The 17591-nt window shown below is 38.0% G+C and overlaps 2 protein-coding genes across 3 annotated transcripts; one reads left to right on the top strand and one right to left on the bottom strand.

Moving 5' to 3' along the window:
- Positions 1–4255: 4255 nt before the first annotated feature.
- Positions 4256–7396, top strand: LOC124165636 (myb/SANT-like DNA-binding domain-containing protein 3). Of its 2 annotated transcripts, XM_046543108.1 has the most exons (4): positions 4256–4455; positions 5071–5353; positions 5713–6041; positions 7236–7396. In XM_046543108.1, exons 1-4 carry the CDS (start codon positions 4276–4278, stop codon positions 7254–7256), a joined length of 813 nt encoding a protein of 270 aa, XP_046399064.1. In that variant the 5' UTR covers positions 4256–4275; the 3' UTR covers positions 7257–7396. The 2 variants fall into 2 exon arrangements, with proteins under 2 accessions (XP_046399064.1, XP_046399063.1); XM_046543107.1 differs by having other exon boundaries at positions 5713–7396.
- Positions 7397–8404: 1008 nt separating this feature from the next.
- LOC124165635 (putative nuclease HARBI1) lies at positions 8405–11270 on the bottom strand. The gene is made up of 6 exons (XM_046543105.1): positions 10604–11270; positions 10464–10520; positions 10142–10360; positions 9757–9965; positions 9365–9656; positions 8405–9000 (listed from the first exon to the last, which is right to left on the bottom strand). The coding sequence occupies exons 1-6, from the start codon at positions 10862–10864 to the stop codon at positions 8968–8970; spliced, it is 1071 nt and encodes a 356-aa protein (XP_046399061.1). The 5' UTR covers positions 10865–11270; the 3' UTR covers positions 8405–8967.
- Between the last annotated feature and the right edge of the window lie 6321 nt (positions 11271–17591).

Raw genomic sequence — 17591 nt, 5'->3', positions numbered from 1 at the left:
TAAAGGTAACATTTAGACCGTTAAAACACCATGAGGTTAGACGCACATGACGACTCATACTTACGTATCAACAGGAGACTTGAATGTGGAATCAGCCGCATTTTGATAAAAGTTATTTAAAGAATGCGAGATATTGTTGCAAATGAACAAATGTATCAGTTTGTGCGCCGTTAACGTCAGGAATATTTACCTCGCGAACATTCCACAATGACCAAGCCACGAAAACAAAGGAGAGAGGGTGCCAGAGAAAGAGGGGCAGAAAATGGTTCGCCATAGACTGAGTACGTGTTGAGTCCAAGACCTTTCTGTGTTAACTTGAAATAATATGTTGAAAGTGCGTTATATTGCAAAAAATATAATATTATGTATCTGAAACTAAATTGGTATCAATTAAATATCCTGAAATAAAGGTTTGCTCTGCACCATGGAGCAAGTGCGTGACGTCAAGCTGGCGGATCACCTCATCCCCAAAGAGAAATATCAAGGGCCATTTTTTAAAACCAATTTTAGGAAACAATAGCAATATTTAGGAAGTAAGATATGCCGTCGCATGTTCTCTGATAAATTCTGCGCGTTTTGGTACCTCATTTGTAGAGTTTGGTAGCGTAAAAGTTGAGAAAAAGGTATCTAAACAGTAGAAATAATATAGAGGACAGATATGCGAATTCCTTTTTCCCCCGAACCATAAAGGACTTTAATAAATGCCAGACGTAATTTCGTTTGAGCATTTACTTTTAATGTGAAAATGGCCGGTGTCCTAACACCCCCTGCCACACGCCTTGTAGGCGGATTGCGGGGCAGTATGCAGATGTAGATCAGACCAATTATATCCGGCATACAAGTTCTGGTGCACCAAGTCTCGCATGGCCTGTCAATCCTTATTTCGAATGATATCCGTCAAATGCAATGTCGTTCTTGTTGCATGTGACCACCGTCTCAGCCTTCCTCCTCCACTAACCGCCTCCCTTCTCTATATCGAGGCCTCTCTCTCGCTTTCAATACTATGGGCCGTATTTTTAAACGAATCTCTTTCTCTTACTCTTCGCCGGAGTGGTGAGAGTTAGAGATGTATCTCCACCTACTATTCGCAGTCAAGAACGTTCCTACAACGAAAGCAATCTCTTCCTCTTCGAAGTAGTGAGTGTTGAGCTGCTCGCTGAAATTCTCATATCTACGTCACGCGTCCTTGACGTTTCGTGTGACGTTTGCTGCCCACAGTTCATTGCGCGCATAGAGCTCTCTGGAGGGGGCATAAGCGCTCTGAGGTGAAGCCAGGCATAACGGTACTTTTGCGCATTTAGCCATCTTACGATGTCCTGCTTCGTCGATTTGCCGTAAGCTTGCATGTTAAGAAAATACTGTTTTTTTCTGAAACCAGTGGCTACAGAAGTCATATAAAGGTACGTAAATATTTATTAGTGTGTTCATTTTCATGGATATTATTATCTACATCCGGAAACATTCCGTTAGGCAGATATATGCTATTTAAACTTTGCATTCGCAGATGGTTTGCTGCTCGGCTTACGGGTGCAATAATCGCACGGAAAGGAAGAAAACAGGCCTTACTTTCCACCGGTGAGTAAAATATAGAATAAAATAGTCAAAAAAATGCAATATAGCGTGAGATGTTCGCTACACCTGATACATATTGAATTTGTTACCTACAACGTGCTCGTGTTTGGGGTGCCTTTTAATGTGAATAGCTGATAATGTTATCAGTCAACGGTAGTAATTAAGTATTTTATTTGTATTTTAAGTGTCATGTTAACTGTTTTGTTTCGAGTATAATATTTTAAGTGTCGTGTTAACTATTTTGTTGCGAGTATAATAGTAACGATGGGAAATAATGCGACTGAAACACGTGTCACACGCACCTTTTAGATGGCTTTTAAGGTTTTATGCGGAGTTATGTGGTGTTCTGTAATTTTTCAGTTAAAATATTGAAGAAGACATAGCAGTTATGATGCCTTGGAAGTGTGTAATATTAATTATTTCAATGACGGAAAGAACTAGTGAAAAAGTGGCCTTAGCGTGCTTTATGCTGTGTTCATCGGTACTCAATGTTTAAAACGTAGAGAAAGAAAGTATGATACCTAGGGATTTGTTACTAAGTTTGTGAATAAAGGTATTGGTGAAGAAATATTTGCAGGGAAGTGTGATTATTTAGCAATTTAAATTTCAACTGTAGCTGATCATTTGATCGTTAAACCGACCCTTGTATTTCGTTATGAAGTAGGCAATAGTAGCTTTAGTGAGTGTATATTCATTACTTCTCGCGTTGCCTTCAATGTTATCCCGTATAGTTATGACGTGTAATTAATGAAGTGAATTAGTCAATTTTATTTTTAAACTATCTGTTCCCTTAGATGCTGAAGTAGGATTTTAAAGTTTTATGTATTAAATCAAAGAAGTAAAGGAAAGTATACTGTGCATACACAATCAGGGGTGGAAATGTTGAAATCACGTTAAGTTCACATAACATACTTTCGATTACAGAGGGATGCACACTAACATTGAGATAATTAATCCCGCTAGTTTAACTTTTCTATGTACTGCTGTGTTAGCGGGTATGTTACATTATGGTAAGAGTAACGACTGGAGGTATTTTTGACTTCCTCTCGATGGCATTGGTACATGGCCGCTATGTTATCTTAAAGCAACTCTTGTATTATAAGAGGTGGGAGGGATTATGACCTATTACTTTCCCACCGCAGGAAACTATGTTAGAGGATCCATAATGTCAAGTTTTCATGAATGGCCCTTGTATAAATAACTTATTTCTGGATTCATTTTACACTTGATGGGTGTGTGTTCTTATTTATTGTTTGCGCATGACAAGGATATGATGAATTAAATATAAATGAAGTCAGTCACATTCTAAGGTATGCATCTATGAAATTCTGTGGTGACCACATTGAGTGCATTTGATCTGCTATTTCAATTGCCGAGTAAATGTAATTTAAATACATTATCTATAGTAATATTTTTTGGAATTGGTGTATTTATAAAAATAATGGTTATTGTAGAGGAAATTTCTTTCCACCTATACATATTCACTTTCGCAGCCTTTCTACTTTTTTCAGGATATCCTTGGAAGTTTGCTGGTCCTTTTATTAAGCCATTTCCGAAAACCTTTCACCATTTACTTTCCTGTGATGAATCATGAAGAGTGGCAGTTGCTCACTGGAAAAATTATGAATTGCAATCGCCTTAGCTGTTTGCATTTCGGTTTTGCATTTTTGGCCTCACCCATGCATTGTGTATGTTTACATTTGCTGTTGATCTGCCAAAGTTGAATCTTGTACTTGAACAATGTGAAAATTTTTTGTGTCGTGAATTAATCTTTCTGTAATTTGCCCATTAAATGAATTTTTATGCTTGATTTTGTTTTTCTTTGAAAAATCATAATATGTCGACCTTTTCGTCAAGTTAAATTCAGAGGCACGCACTCAGACGAGTTCACTCGCGTGCAAAGGGGCATTACTTGCTGTAGTATGGATATTTTCCAGGGACTTGGGTTGTAAAAATAAAATAATTTGTATCGAAAACGTAGTGGTTTCGCAATCTTTCGTCCGTCAATCTTACTTGAGCATGGTCAACTGCGGACGTACGCACTCGTAGTGCATTAACTTGCATTACGAGAGGTAGCACCGTTCTTTTTCGGGGGCTTTGACAGTGAAAATGGAATTATGTGGAACAAAGTCGTAAGTTCTTTCTGCGTAATGTCGTAAAACTTATTTTAACTTCGGGTTTGGTCAATATTTCTATCGTACAGGAGCAGTTCATGACGAGTTCAATGGTGATTACTATGTTCGTAGAAGTAACGACGGTGCATAGCAACATATTCAATCGATCTTTAATTTCCGGATTAAGATTCATTAAGTTAAAATTAATGCAATTTTCGAATTGCCAGCCATTGTTTAGCTAGTAATATTGAGTCAATTATGCTTGACTAAACACCTCATTGTCCGTTGATTATTGTCTTCCTGCAGGTCACAAGGGCTCTGATCCAGCATAAATTTATTCTTTGGGCATGTATTACTATTTATTTTCATCGTACCTTTCGCGAAAAATGCCTAAAGGTATTATTTAATGAGTTAAAAGCAAAAAATTGTCTTTGCCCCGTAAGACTCTGTGTTATAGCAGGGCAGCGCATCATGGCTAAATGCGCAATTTGGCCACGCCCCCCTGGCTTCACTTCCCGCTATTGGAAAGGATAGGGCGCGCCCCCTCCAGTTACCTCTATGATTGCGCGAAACAGAAACAGACAGAAATATGGAGGACCGACGTATGGTTCGGCTCACAAGGGAAGAGACGAAGTTGTTGGTTGACATCATAGTTAAGCATCAGGAGGTTTTGGAGAGCAAGAAGACGGATGCATTATCAAATGCGAAGAAGGCGAAAGCCTGGTTGGATGTGCAGGAAGAATTTAATTCTAATGAATTTGTGCGGAAGGTAAGTAACTTTGGAAGTATGATGGTTATGAATGTATTGTGCGATTGTAGGAAAGGTTCTGCATAACTCGTATAACTCTGTTCAGAAGAAGGACTTTTTTGAACGCTACTTAAGTTCCTGGATCATTCATTGGCTTCGGGGTTTAGAATCGGTTGATAAAACTTTGAAGTTTGTTTTCCATTCTTTGCTGGAATCCTTAAGTGCATTTTGGTAGTAGATTGCTAAAAACCTTTGTGATTAAGTCGCTGTCAGAGATTTTACTTGTAACGTATTTCCCTTCATTAGCAATGCAAGATGAAATATGATTCACGCCATGCAATACAAATAAATGTTACTTTCCAACGCCGAGACCAAAAGCTTCACAATAATAATTCCATGTTATGGAATGCTATTGGAATTATTGTTGTGAGCTTTTGGTATCGGCGTGGTAGCGGTAATGATTACAACTACTCCACAATGGTGGCGGAGTAGTTGTAATTGTTAAAGTAAGTAATTTTTTAATAAACGTAGCATCATAAATTGTGGCTGTATTGATGGATATTGATTTTTAGTTTGTCCAGTAATTTATTTTGTGTCGTAAACCTCAATGTTAGCGATAATTTCTCGCCATTATAGCGCACCGCCAAGCAATTGAGGAAGAGTTGGGATAACCTGATGATGAGAAAGAGGAAAGAGCTGGCTGATGAAAGGCAGGAGAGGATGAGGACTGGTGGCGGACCTATGCCGTCCACCAGCAGGGAAGATTTGCCACCAGAGATGGAAATTGCCATGTCGTCCATCTCCTACTCACCGCCGAATGCTGGAGACTGCGATGCATTGCCGGTCCCCAGCGTTTCCACGGTGGGTAGGGTTGGGACCTCGGAGTGTTTGCTTCCTCCCAACGTTTCTGAGATATCAGGCAAGTTGATTGAAAATAAGGATTATGTACCTATCATTAATGACGGGAATTCCATAGTGTCACACTGAGATTAACAACAATCAAAAAAGTATCACATATAACATCTGCCAGCCAAAAATTAGTAGTGGTGTACAGTATCATGATTTTCCATGAAGGAATAACACTTCTTTAAAGAGAAATTTTACTGTATCGTACTAGCCTTTGTGTATTATGTTCTTATTTTCCTGCGACTTATGGAAGTTGTTATTGGATATCAAATATAATCAAGTTTAAGTTGAGTTTCTTGATACCATTTCCAGGAATGTTAAGTATCTCATGTTTTTCATTAATCAATGGTGTATTTTATGATGTTTCCTCAGATTGTGACGAAAGACCGGTAGAGGAAGCATACACTCCGAGGATTCAAGGTGCAGGGACCTCTTCCAGTTCGAAAAGGGCACGATTTACCAGGGAAGCGGCCATTGAGAAGGAGATGGAAGCTAGGCTGGAGCACATGGCATCTTATAATGAAAAGGAGGATGCCATCCAGCGGATCCGGAAGAGAGAAGCAGAGATTGCATGCGCAATCAAGGAACAGGAGCTAGCCAACGCCAAGGCTGCTGGAAAGACCATCCAGATGGAGGAGGAATTTAAGAGGCGTATCTTAAGTATACAGCTTCAAACGGAGGAGGCGAAGCGGAAGCGTGTGGTACTTGTTATGATATATTACTATGCTGAAGATGAAACAAGTTTAGTAACAGCCAAATACATGAGTAGAATCTTAAATGTGAACGTGAGGCAATAATCATTCCTATTGTGAGTTCATAATGCATCAGTGTTCATTCCAAAATTTTTAATACACCTCTTGATGAATAACATTTCTGCAAATAGCTAACTTACAATAAGCAAAGCATTCCTTTTAATTTCTAGGACATTCCATTGTTCTTTATCTTGTTGTTTGATGATGTGCTTGGAATAGTGATAAATGAAACATCTACAGCATGAAATAATATCTCTACCAGTGGCAGACTGCTTTTGGAGGGAATACCTCCAGTTCTTCATGAACACATTTCTGTTTCCACTCATTCCATTTGCCCGTTATTGAAGTTTTTTATTATCCCCCATTAAAAGATTAAATTCATTAAGGTATGAAGTACTTCCTTTAATTTGGTTTTATTTAAAATTTCACTGAAGTGTGTATTGACAGGAATTGACAATGAAGCTTAAGGTACTTTCTCATTGGTTCTTGAATAATGCATGTCATGGTCACACATCTTTTTTATTTTTTGATTTCTCTATTTTCTCTTAATAGCTTTTAATTATAGGACTGGCATGTCTTTATTTTTCAATAACTTTAAAATACTGGAAAATAAAAAAGTTATTTCTTACTGGATTCATTACTTGGTTACTCATTATCCCTATAATGTGCGTTCTTTCACCTAGGTAAAGGTGTTGCCAGCGTCTTTCTTGTTAAAATTCTCCATTATCTTGTTATCTGTAAAGTTATTTGCTTATGATTCTAATTCAATGGCTATTCAGGAAAGTACATTCATTAAAATCAGCCAATTTTAGGGATAATGAAAACAAAATATATGTATGTTAAGTTTGATGCATGTTTCAGTTTTCTGCAGAATTGGCATATTAGTTGTGGGAACTCAAACTTTCAAATGCATAGCCAACTTTTCATTGTATGAAGTCTTGCAGTTATGAAACCCAGCATGATAACATTTAATCCATGCAATGCTCCCTTAAATGAATGATTGTAAATAAAAGCATGTGAATGACCATTGTATTTGCATATTGATATGAAGTTGTAATGCATGATTTGAGGGGCCAAATTACATCTGTATTGTTGTGTGGAGTTTGTATGCATCATATGCTTATATGCCAACTTCTTTGTAAGCTTTCAGATACACCTCTATGAATTCCTCCTCTATCTTGGCGTTGGTGTGCTTCCTGTTCCTGCTTCTCTCTCCCGGACTGCTGGATGCGTCTGTGTCATTTAAGATGCCATTACTCCCGCCTGCTTCCATGCCTTCTCATGGACCATTTCCCCTGGTGATGGTGCCCTTTTTGTAACTGGAAAGAGATCCTCTGCACCTGCATGACTATTTTCCATCCTGCTTGACTCCTGCCTTTCATTAGCCATATCCCAACTCTTCCTCATGTAATTCTGCACATCCAACCAGCAATTTTGCCTTCTTTGCATTTGATTTTGCATCGTCTTCTTGCTCTCAGAAATATGTTTTGTCTGTCAACCAACAACTTCGTCCTTCCTTTGTAATTATTGTGTATTTATTTATTTATTTTTAAATTTTAAATAAAGTTTAATTCAATTGAACATGGATAATGTTATTTAGCTGCATTTCCCATTCCTTTAATTACTCTTTCTTTCAATCTGTTCAGGTAATTCGGTGACGTAGGTAAAAGCAATACGTAATGTAATAATTATATTTAATTTTATGCATTCCTTTCTCACCATGAGTGGTCACCATTAAAGGTGTAGTTTTGTGGTTTAATACAAAGCAGTTTTTGGATCACTTTAACATGTTGCTGAAGGTAACACAAACTATTCATTGGAAAAACTTTCGTTTAGCAAATTGAGTGAGTAATATTTATGTTGACATGTCAGTCATTAATGCATCATGGTTAACCATAGTGACTCTAGCATATAGTTGCTTTCATGTGAACGATCTCTCTTAATACCTCCCATGAATGAAAATAATTTAATGCTAATGAAATACTATGCTTACTCGTTCATATTCATCGTTCATGATTATTTTTCCATGACATTGTATTTCCTCACAAATATGAAATGGACAAATTGAAAGGGCATAACATGGTCCGATGGTCCATGGATGTGCCTGCTAGATAAATTTTAGTATGTATAATACATAAAACATTAAATTAATTTCCACGCAGATAGAGGCCTGAAATTAGGGTTATAGCCATGAGAAGTAATTATAGCTCTTTTCATATGCTTCATTTTGCTATCCATATTCATGCATTGCAAGGAACATGCAAAACTTGTGGGAGCCTAGAGCAAAAAGGGAAATGAAGGAACTACATACATGGTTTTAAATCAGAATAACATAATTTATTTATTAAGATCCATTGCAATTGAACAATTCACTATGAAAGTACGTGATGGCAGACACGTGCATTTATGTTGGAAGAATACACAAAAGGGATTGGCAGAATCCCATTAATTCAGAAGTAGAATTCCTCAGCAACCGCGGTTTGCCTCATCCGGATATTTTCAAACCATAATTTGCCTCGAGATGAAGTTGCCAATTTCAGCATAAGATACTGCGCAATGCAAGCAGTCCTGGAGTTGTGGATTGCACTGCAACCATGCTCCCTACTCGGCGAATTGTACAGAGATGTTTTACCCAATAATAGAAATAATGGATATGTTTACAAATGACAAGTTGAAGCTCATGATGCAAAATTTTCCAAAAAAGATGGCATGCATAGACCAATGAGACAAATGATATCCTTGGAGTCAGTAAGTATCCTCTATACCTTAGGTCTGCTTCCTGGGACAAGGTGCCATGCCACATGAAGTTATTTACTTCACACAAGATTTTTGGGGTCGTGAAGTTCTTCTCATTGTGTTTATGCAGAATCAAATCCTATGCCACGTTCTGAGGTTCAAGAACATTGACCTATTTAAAAGAAAAATGACATTGTATGATTTCGTTAGAACATGCATAGGTACCTTACAATTTCAGGGCTACATATAATGAGTAATCTAAGTCAATAGTACATTGTTGTTAGATCTGAAGATTAACATGGTGAATTCTCAATGGAGTACACTGAATATAATCTTAAATCAAATCGAATCATATTTTATCAGTGAGCTTTCAAAATAAATGAAATTATGGAAGTTAAAATTGAAATCTTTCCAGCCATTGTCATACATATCTCAATTTCTGCATATCATTTCCTTCTTTGATATCACATAAAGTAAGCCAAATGGAGTTGAAATGGTAATTTTCATATCATATTAATTTTCCCAAAAATAATTACCTCTTCACCAAAATGCCTCTCTATGAATGCCGCCCGGATGGCATTTGGGCGACCGTGAACAGGTTGGAGTCTTTGTACAGGGACTTCCAACCTGGGCATAGCTGGCATACGATCAGGCATAGGATCATGATTCTGCATAGCCACATTGCGAAGAACTGCACAAGCCAAAATGACCTTCTGTGCAGTAAATAACTTCACGCGGAGCTTCATACTGATGCATGGAAATCTACGTTTCCACACCCAAAATGTACGCTCCACTGTGCACCTTGTCCTAATGTGGGAGATGTTGTACCTGAAAGGTTAGTTTTCATAAATCACCATACTTAAGGCATTGAGGTGCTATAACTTTTGTCAAAATTACAACGTGAATCACAAATTCTCTCTTTATTTACCTCCTCTCAGAAGCAGACACTGGTCTTAAAACTGGTGTGAAAAGATATGGCAATAGAGGATACCCACTATCTCCTAGCAGGATGCCCTTCACCTCATTGGTCTCAAATTTCAGCTTAAGGCGACTATTGTGGAAAATTCTAGCATCATGAGCTGAACCTTGCCATCTGCAAACTATATCCATTATTTCCATACTTGGACCGGCAACGACCTAAATTAAAATGAAATTATAAGATTCCACTTTAGCACTTGTTGACATAAAAACAATGAAATTGCATTCTAAATAGTAGTGCAGAAGAAACTTGAATAAATAGTAGTGTAACATCGAGAAATCTAGCAACTTGGTGCAACATGATGACGATAAATTGGTAAATAAAATATACATACCTGCACATTTAGGGAAAACCACCCCTTCCGGTTTCTGTACAACTCGCCAAACTCCCCCCCCGGACTCACATTCGGAACATGGGTGCAGTCGATACAACCCACCACTCCAGGAAATTGACCTTTTTCGTAAAAAGATCTCTTGCATCGAGCAGTATCTTCATCTGAACTTGGAAACTTCATGTGCCGAGGTAATACTGCCACCAGGTCATTACTGATGCTCTGTAATGATTACCAAATATTTGTCATGAAACGCCTTATAACTCTCCCCCCACAAATGGAAATTTTACGCTCATACAAGTACCAAACTAAGGAGAAAGCATACCTTAATAATTTTGCACACCGTCCCCTGAGTAACCCCGGCCAGATCGCCGCAAACTAACTACAAAAGGGATTTGAATATGTATTACATGATCAACGCGACAAAAAAACATTTATAAATATTACGTAAAAGATACCACATACCTGGAATGACCCGGTGGCGTAAAACCTCAAGGCAATTAGCAGCTTCAAAATATCCGGAATCGGCAAACCACGGTTGCTTAAACGCTCACTCCTCACATAAGGTAATAAAACGTCTGAGACCGTTCTCTTCGAGAAGCGATACCTCTGGAGGAATTCCGCTTCTGAATAAAACTCAATGGGATTCTGCCTATCCCTTAGGTGCATTCTTCCAACATAAATATACGGCTCTTCCATCACGTACCTTGCAAATGCTGCGTCCATGTTGATGCAATGTTTGTTTACTTCATTGCTATTACGGACTTCACTTTTTCGTTCTTTTTATACGTTTCCTTATAACAGGCATATATGATGAAATAAATAAACATCAACCGGTTAAAGAAGCGACATTTTAACTACATTATGATCGCATATTGCCACATGTGTCTAAAAAAAAATGCCAAAATCCGGAGGTGATCAACGCATTCCGCCATGTTAGGCCTTGAAACCGTTCCTACAATTTAGTAGCATGGTCTGAGCCATGCTCAAAATAGTAGGGAGACAATCGGTATGCTTGTAGATAGAGCTGGTCCTACAAACGAAGAGGTTCGTTTAAAAAACGCTTAGAGGTTGACTTCCCCCTAGTAACGCGTCATACGGGAAGAGTCGTTCCTCTAGGAACGTCTTAAAATACGGCCCTGACTAACATATACAAAAGCCACTTCTATGGAAAATGTTTAACACGAAAAATATAACCCAGAAAACTAACCACAGACGATGAGTGACGTTGGCTATTTGTGATTGTGTTTGGCACCAATTTCCTAATATCTTGAGAAACTATTGAAAAATATAAAATACCTCCAGAATAAACTTGAATAATTACTCCGCTGAATAGCAGGAATTGCAGGAAAATTCATTTAAATGAAAATGCAAAATATCCGATCCGAAAGATCCGGCTCCGAAAATCAAGTATACGATCCGAATCCGGATCCGAAAAAAATCCTTTATCTGTCCATCCCTATTTGTTATTAAATCAGGAGACTTTCGAAAAGCAGAATACATGGAACCATTAAGAATGACGTTTACAGACAACAATTCGTATGTCTTCTTACCCATGTTTGCGTGTTTTACACCTACTTTAACCCCATCGAAGTCGGATTTCGAAAGTCTTAGAGTAATTTTCAGAGTCGAAACGCTATTGATAAAAACAATGTCGTATATCGCGCGCAAGTCTATTTAAGTATTCCTAATCGTCGTCCCAGGAACTGTAGCCGTTTGTTTCACGAAAAATAAGCTGCCTTTGATTCGCGAAGTGCCGCAGGTGTTCTGTCATCATCACTTAACCCTGTGCAAATACGAGGCTATTGGTTAGGACCGTCCCATTTCGGACAATCATGACGAGAATTGAAATTACTCGAGAAATGCGCGGAATATATAAAAAAAGAGGCACAGTGCAATGAGCTGTTAAATTTCAAGATTTTTGACGACGACTTACGTGACAGCTAAAGAATGATATGAAATTGAAGGAAAAATTGGATCAATTAATTGATATTGCCGCGGTAATTGCTCTAGAAGTTATTCAAACTAATGTGCATATAGTGTTCTTGAAAATACAGAGGCGACCGGGACGTCCCGGTAGTATATTTCAGGGGCGCAGCTAAGAATTAAGGCTGGGGGTGTGGGGGTTTAGGTGCAACTAATACCAGGGTGTGTGGGGGTATAGAATACCCACCAGGATAAACAGTAGATGCAAGATTAATAAATTGCGGGATTTTATGATAAATATTTGAAAATGGTGAATTTTACAACTTTCTGGGTCATATTTTATTAATCCTCACCCTATTCTATTGGTAATATCAATCCAATTAAGTAAAATGGATTAAACTTCAAAATATCTCTGAGCTCTGGGGGGGGGGGGGGATTTATCCCCCAAAATCACCCCCTCCCTTCGCCACTGGTATAAGTACCTACTTCAAAAGATGCTAAGCTAGAGCAATTATAGTGAGAGAGTTTTCAAAATTTTTATCTTTCCGAAAACTTCTATACAATTATAAGTTTTTCCTAGCCCCAACAAAACTAATCACCCACATCATAGACAAATGCGCGTAATATGAAATGTGTTTTAAAATTGCTGGTAGGGGTGGACTTCGTTTACCGGGACAGCTAATACGCGCCTCCGGCTTGCCAATTAATGAGATTCTTAATCTAGCACTTAATAGAGAGAGAGGAGTCAGAGAAGTCGGCGCGTCAAGTGGAGCGGAAGAGAGATATGACGAGTATCGCGGCAAATCTGAATTAAAGTGCAAATAGGAAACTAAGTAAGCCTTGTAAAACTAAATATCTATCAATTTCCTTTTTATGCAGTGACATTGTTATTTATGATACATTATTCTTTTAAGAATTGACGATATTTTAATCTTGAGCATTGAGGATGTTACTGAAACGGATTCTATTGATGATACACCAATGTAGTCGTCAAGGAAAAATATACATTGGCAGGAAAATCCTCATTAAACACCAAATTGCACTAACTTTTGTTGCCTTGGGCATTAGCGCGATAGGAGCGGCAAAGGTTCTTGTTTCTACTATGTTGTAGTAACAGGGGTTACTTGCTACTAAAGGAAATATTTACTCATCCGTTGAGTCAAGTAACTTAAATATTATTTAGCATATTGCGTCAATCAATGGTTCTATAAATCTCTTGGCCGATAGATGAAAGATAAACAACATTACGGATTCCATAACTCAACGGAGCTGCCAGTGGGCATACCACTGCTGAGATTGTTCATAACTGCGCTGAGGAGTGGAAAAAAGCGATTATAAAAGCATTTTCAATTGATTCGATAAGCGTAAATAGAGGTATCTAACTGTTTTCATATCTTAAGTGCTCAGTCCATCATATTTTTTGGGATTTTCAACCAGAAAATTTCTCATTTTATCATATATTGCAGGGGTCTCCAAAATACGGCCCGCGGAGGGCTTTCATCCGGCCCTCGCACTCGTTTCAAGTAGCGCGCGATTCTCGCTCGTTTAACTCTGTGAGACGCCGCTAGGAGCATTGCAGCGCTGCACTGCCCGTCAAAGTTGCCTTCAACTGTTCGTAAATAAGAAATACGTCACCGGATTCTTCAGCAGACGCTGGTATCGAATACTTCAGTCACGGGCAAATTTACTATCCGGCCCACTGGGCGATTCGGAACTTGCAATGTGGCCCTCGTGGCCTAGTAAATTGGAGACCCCTGATATATTTGGTTAGAAGAACAGTGCTGTAATTATTTTAAAGGATAAACAACAGCAAACGCACGGTATGACAAACGCCAACATTATTCGACTCCTACCTTCTTCCGTCTACTTTCGTTAGGGAAGGCGCGAGGGGCGTAAGCAAAGCAATGACGGTCGCTGACCGTGAATGCGGCCTGCGAACGACCAGCTCGCCGTCAGGGGTGTGACACGCGGCTGCAGCTCACGGAAAAGTAATGTATTCCTGGAAAACTGTTGAGCGGACGTAAAAATGGAGTGAATTTTGGACCTACAGAGCTCTTAAGTTGTGCGGTACCCGAGAAAATGATGTTATTCTCTAAAATTGGGAAAATTGAATTTAATTGCATTTATACTGTTTGAGCGACCTCTAAATGTTAAACAACCGAGCCGATATTTTTTGAAATTCCATTCTGCACCCCATAGCATATTTTAAATGTTAGAAAAAGAAAAATTCGAGGAAAAAAATAGAAAATAAGCAGCACATTACGCCCCAGGCACTGACGAAGGCCTTAACGAAAACTAAACGAATTGGAAAAAGTAATCAGTCAGTTAATGAGTCACTTGGGGATGAAACATTTTCTCGAGGCTTAATGTAAGGCACAAAAAATCGACATCGGCCGGAAATCAGTAGGGGAGGAGGGCTTTCGGACTTTGTTGACGGGTCTCACGAGTGCGTTTTCCATATTCTAGGAAAAATTGAGTTGGTTACAGAATAGTTGAATATTTCAAGCAGTTATGATGGCATTTTTTCAAAGAATTTACGAAGGAAGACATTTGACATTCCATTGACCCCGGATGAGTGGGTTATGGAACGGGCCAGTGGCGGAGCGAGGGGGGATTCCGGGCGTCCGGACCCCTCCAATCCCCCAGGAAGATAAAAACGCTATTACTCTCCATCATAAAAGAAAACTAAATATTGAAAAGTCAAAACATTTTAAAGGGATATCTTTGACAAATGAAGTTTTTTCGATTATGAGAAGTGTTAAAATTACTTTATGACCCTCTACCTTGTATCCTATTATTTTTTTATTTCCGCCCTGGATTTAGACCCGCCCCCGAACGAAATTCTTGGCTACCCCACTGGAACGGGCCGTACATTTTGGATATATTTTCAAGAGTAACATAATGAAAATAGAAACCTTAATTATTGAAAGAATTATATTAAAAGAGGTAGAATGAAGGAGTTCATTTTGATTATAAGAAGCAGAAATGAAATACTGATTGAGTTTATCAGTGATGACTTCAGGCTTAACTTTGTGAAACATTTCTATTATGGAACATGAAAAAAAAACGTTGTTCGGTTCCCTTATATATTCGATAAAACACGATCAGTGTTTCATAACAAAGTTAACCTGACGATGCAACTGTATTATGAATCCATGATCTTATAAGGTTATATTTTAAACTCTCTATCAAATTTCTTGTGGCCAATCTCCAACGCGTATTTTAATATCCAGTGTTTAAGTTGGAAGTGATTCCTAAGTACGTCAATCTGTGCTGTAAATCACCATCTAGGCAATAGATTTTTAAATAATAGTCTTTAAATTACTATCTGTAGTTTATATTTATCATGGATATAGCGCAGTTCCGCAAAGTCAAGCCTGTAACGATTACATACAAGGTACAATATCTCCAGAAAAGAAATTCTGCAACACCTACAAAAACTCCTAAAGAATGTAGAATATTCTTCCATTTTAATATGAACAGTAAAGGTTGTCGGGGTTTCACCAGAAAGCACGCCCTTCTTGGCCTTGAAATAAACTTATACCCTCCCCCTCCTTCTCCCATTCCCTTCCCCCGTGATAATTCAGCGGATAGAATACCACAGGAATACATAAGGCGCCCCTGCTCAAAGGGTACCGGCCGAAGAGCATTCGACTGCACCAACGAAGGCAACTTTAGAAACAATAATGACCTAAAAAAATCGTCTTTCGAACTGCTAAAGCTTTGGAAAACACTCAATCACCACGTCAATAATTCTGATTGTCAACTCCTCTCTTAAGCAATATTCAGGAAGCAACGGTGTAAGCAAGCAAGTTACAATTGTTTAATCGTATTTTCAACCGAATTTTTGAGAACATTAAGTTTAATTTTCTAATTGAGGAGTCAATGCTCATTAAAACCTCCAAATCTGGAAGTATGTTACGCAAGAATTCCATTTTGACAATCTTTGTAAAACAATAAAGTAATAATAGGTACTATAAACTTACTATGAAGTGACTACAAGCTTAAAAAACAGTCGGATATGTTATTCAGCTGTTACACGGAAATACCTAGAGCAAAGATCTCTTAAATATATGGAATTCACAACTGACTTCATATCAAAATGCATTCGATAGATTTGAATGATTACGCGAAGAGAAATTGCCATAAGTTTAACAATACCGTAAATACTAACATTTGAAAATATCAAAAGCTGTTGACGTTGCTAAGAATGGATCTCATTTCGATAGATTTTCCGTCTGCTTCTACAACACAATATTAGTTTATTTGGTTGAAATGTTGTCGAAAGCTGTAGAAACGATAATAAGCAGCATCGGGGAATAACTTCTTAATGTTTTAAAGGAACCGATCTACTGATTCACCAAGTGCCAATATACACCGAAGATCAGTCGTCAAGCGAATTCAGAGGACGTTGATATTCATAACGAATACACAAGTGCAATTAAATTATAGGAGCTACTTTTGAAACAAGTTAACTATGAAAAGGAAAATCCGTCGCCTATATCTTTAAAATTGCATCAAAAAACCTAAACGCACTAATTTCCACGAATTATATCCCGTATTTTCCCTGGAATTTTAATTTTTTTAAACTCAATTCAAGGCGGAACAAGCAAATATAAAAATTGTTTGTTCCCAAAGTTAAGTATATAACCCCGTAAAAATATCTTCTACTTCAAGTCAAGACTAAGGATTACAAAAGGCAACGATTTGGCATATAACATAATAAAATGGTTTTTAATATTGAAAATTGAAATTAGCTTACCATTCATTCCTCAGTATCACTCTCCCATGTACAAGAATTCCAAGATATATCACTCGCATAACAGAAACACCACAACTTTCACATGGACTCGATATACTGAAAATAATCTGAGAAAGACGCACATTAACATAATGCTGTTATCATGCAAGAAATGCGTAAAAGTTGAATAGTGAAATATTATCGCAGAACCATCCGACTATTACGATGACGGAAAATTTCAGGTAAGAAACGAAGTTGGTGAATGATGATAGTATATAAACTAATTTATTCAATAATCCTTCCTTTTGTGATTGCTGAGGCCATGTAAAATAACGGCCGACAAGAAAAAATCGAAGAAAAAACATTGATGTATTGGCAGGTTAAATTCCGAGGAAGTTCCTGAATATTTGCGATAAAGTAAAGCAATTACGACTACTTGCCGACTTCAACAAAGGAGAGGCGTCTATTTCAACTCCGAAAACGAAATATTAAGGAATATATCTTGAAGGATCTCCGAATAATATCATGCCACTGATAACTACAAGGTTATCCGATCTGCTGTGAAATGGCACAGCCTTACAAATATTCAACTATCTTGGTGATTAAGTCCCCTAAAATTATTGTACAATTTTTTTGCGGCAAGACGACGTAAAACCTCGATTACAATCACCTCCAACCAACGATGGGAGACAAATCATTATAATTTAGCTGTTCTCAGACCCCATAAGAAATTACTCGAGAAGCACGTATAGATGACCTTCAAGCACTTCGTCGACGACACACAAA

The sequence above is a fragment of the Ischnura elegans genome, chromosome 9 (assembly GCF_921293095.1).
Source record: "Ischnura elegans chromosome 9, ioIscEleg1.1, whole genome shotgun sequence".
NCBI lineage: Eukaryota > Metazoa > Arthropoda > Insecta > Odonata > Coenagrionidae > Ischnura > Ischnura elegans.
The sequence above is the reverse complement of the archived record's forward strand: the minus strand, read 5'-3'. Positions and strand labels throughout refer to the sequence as shown.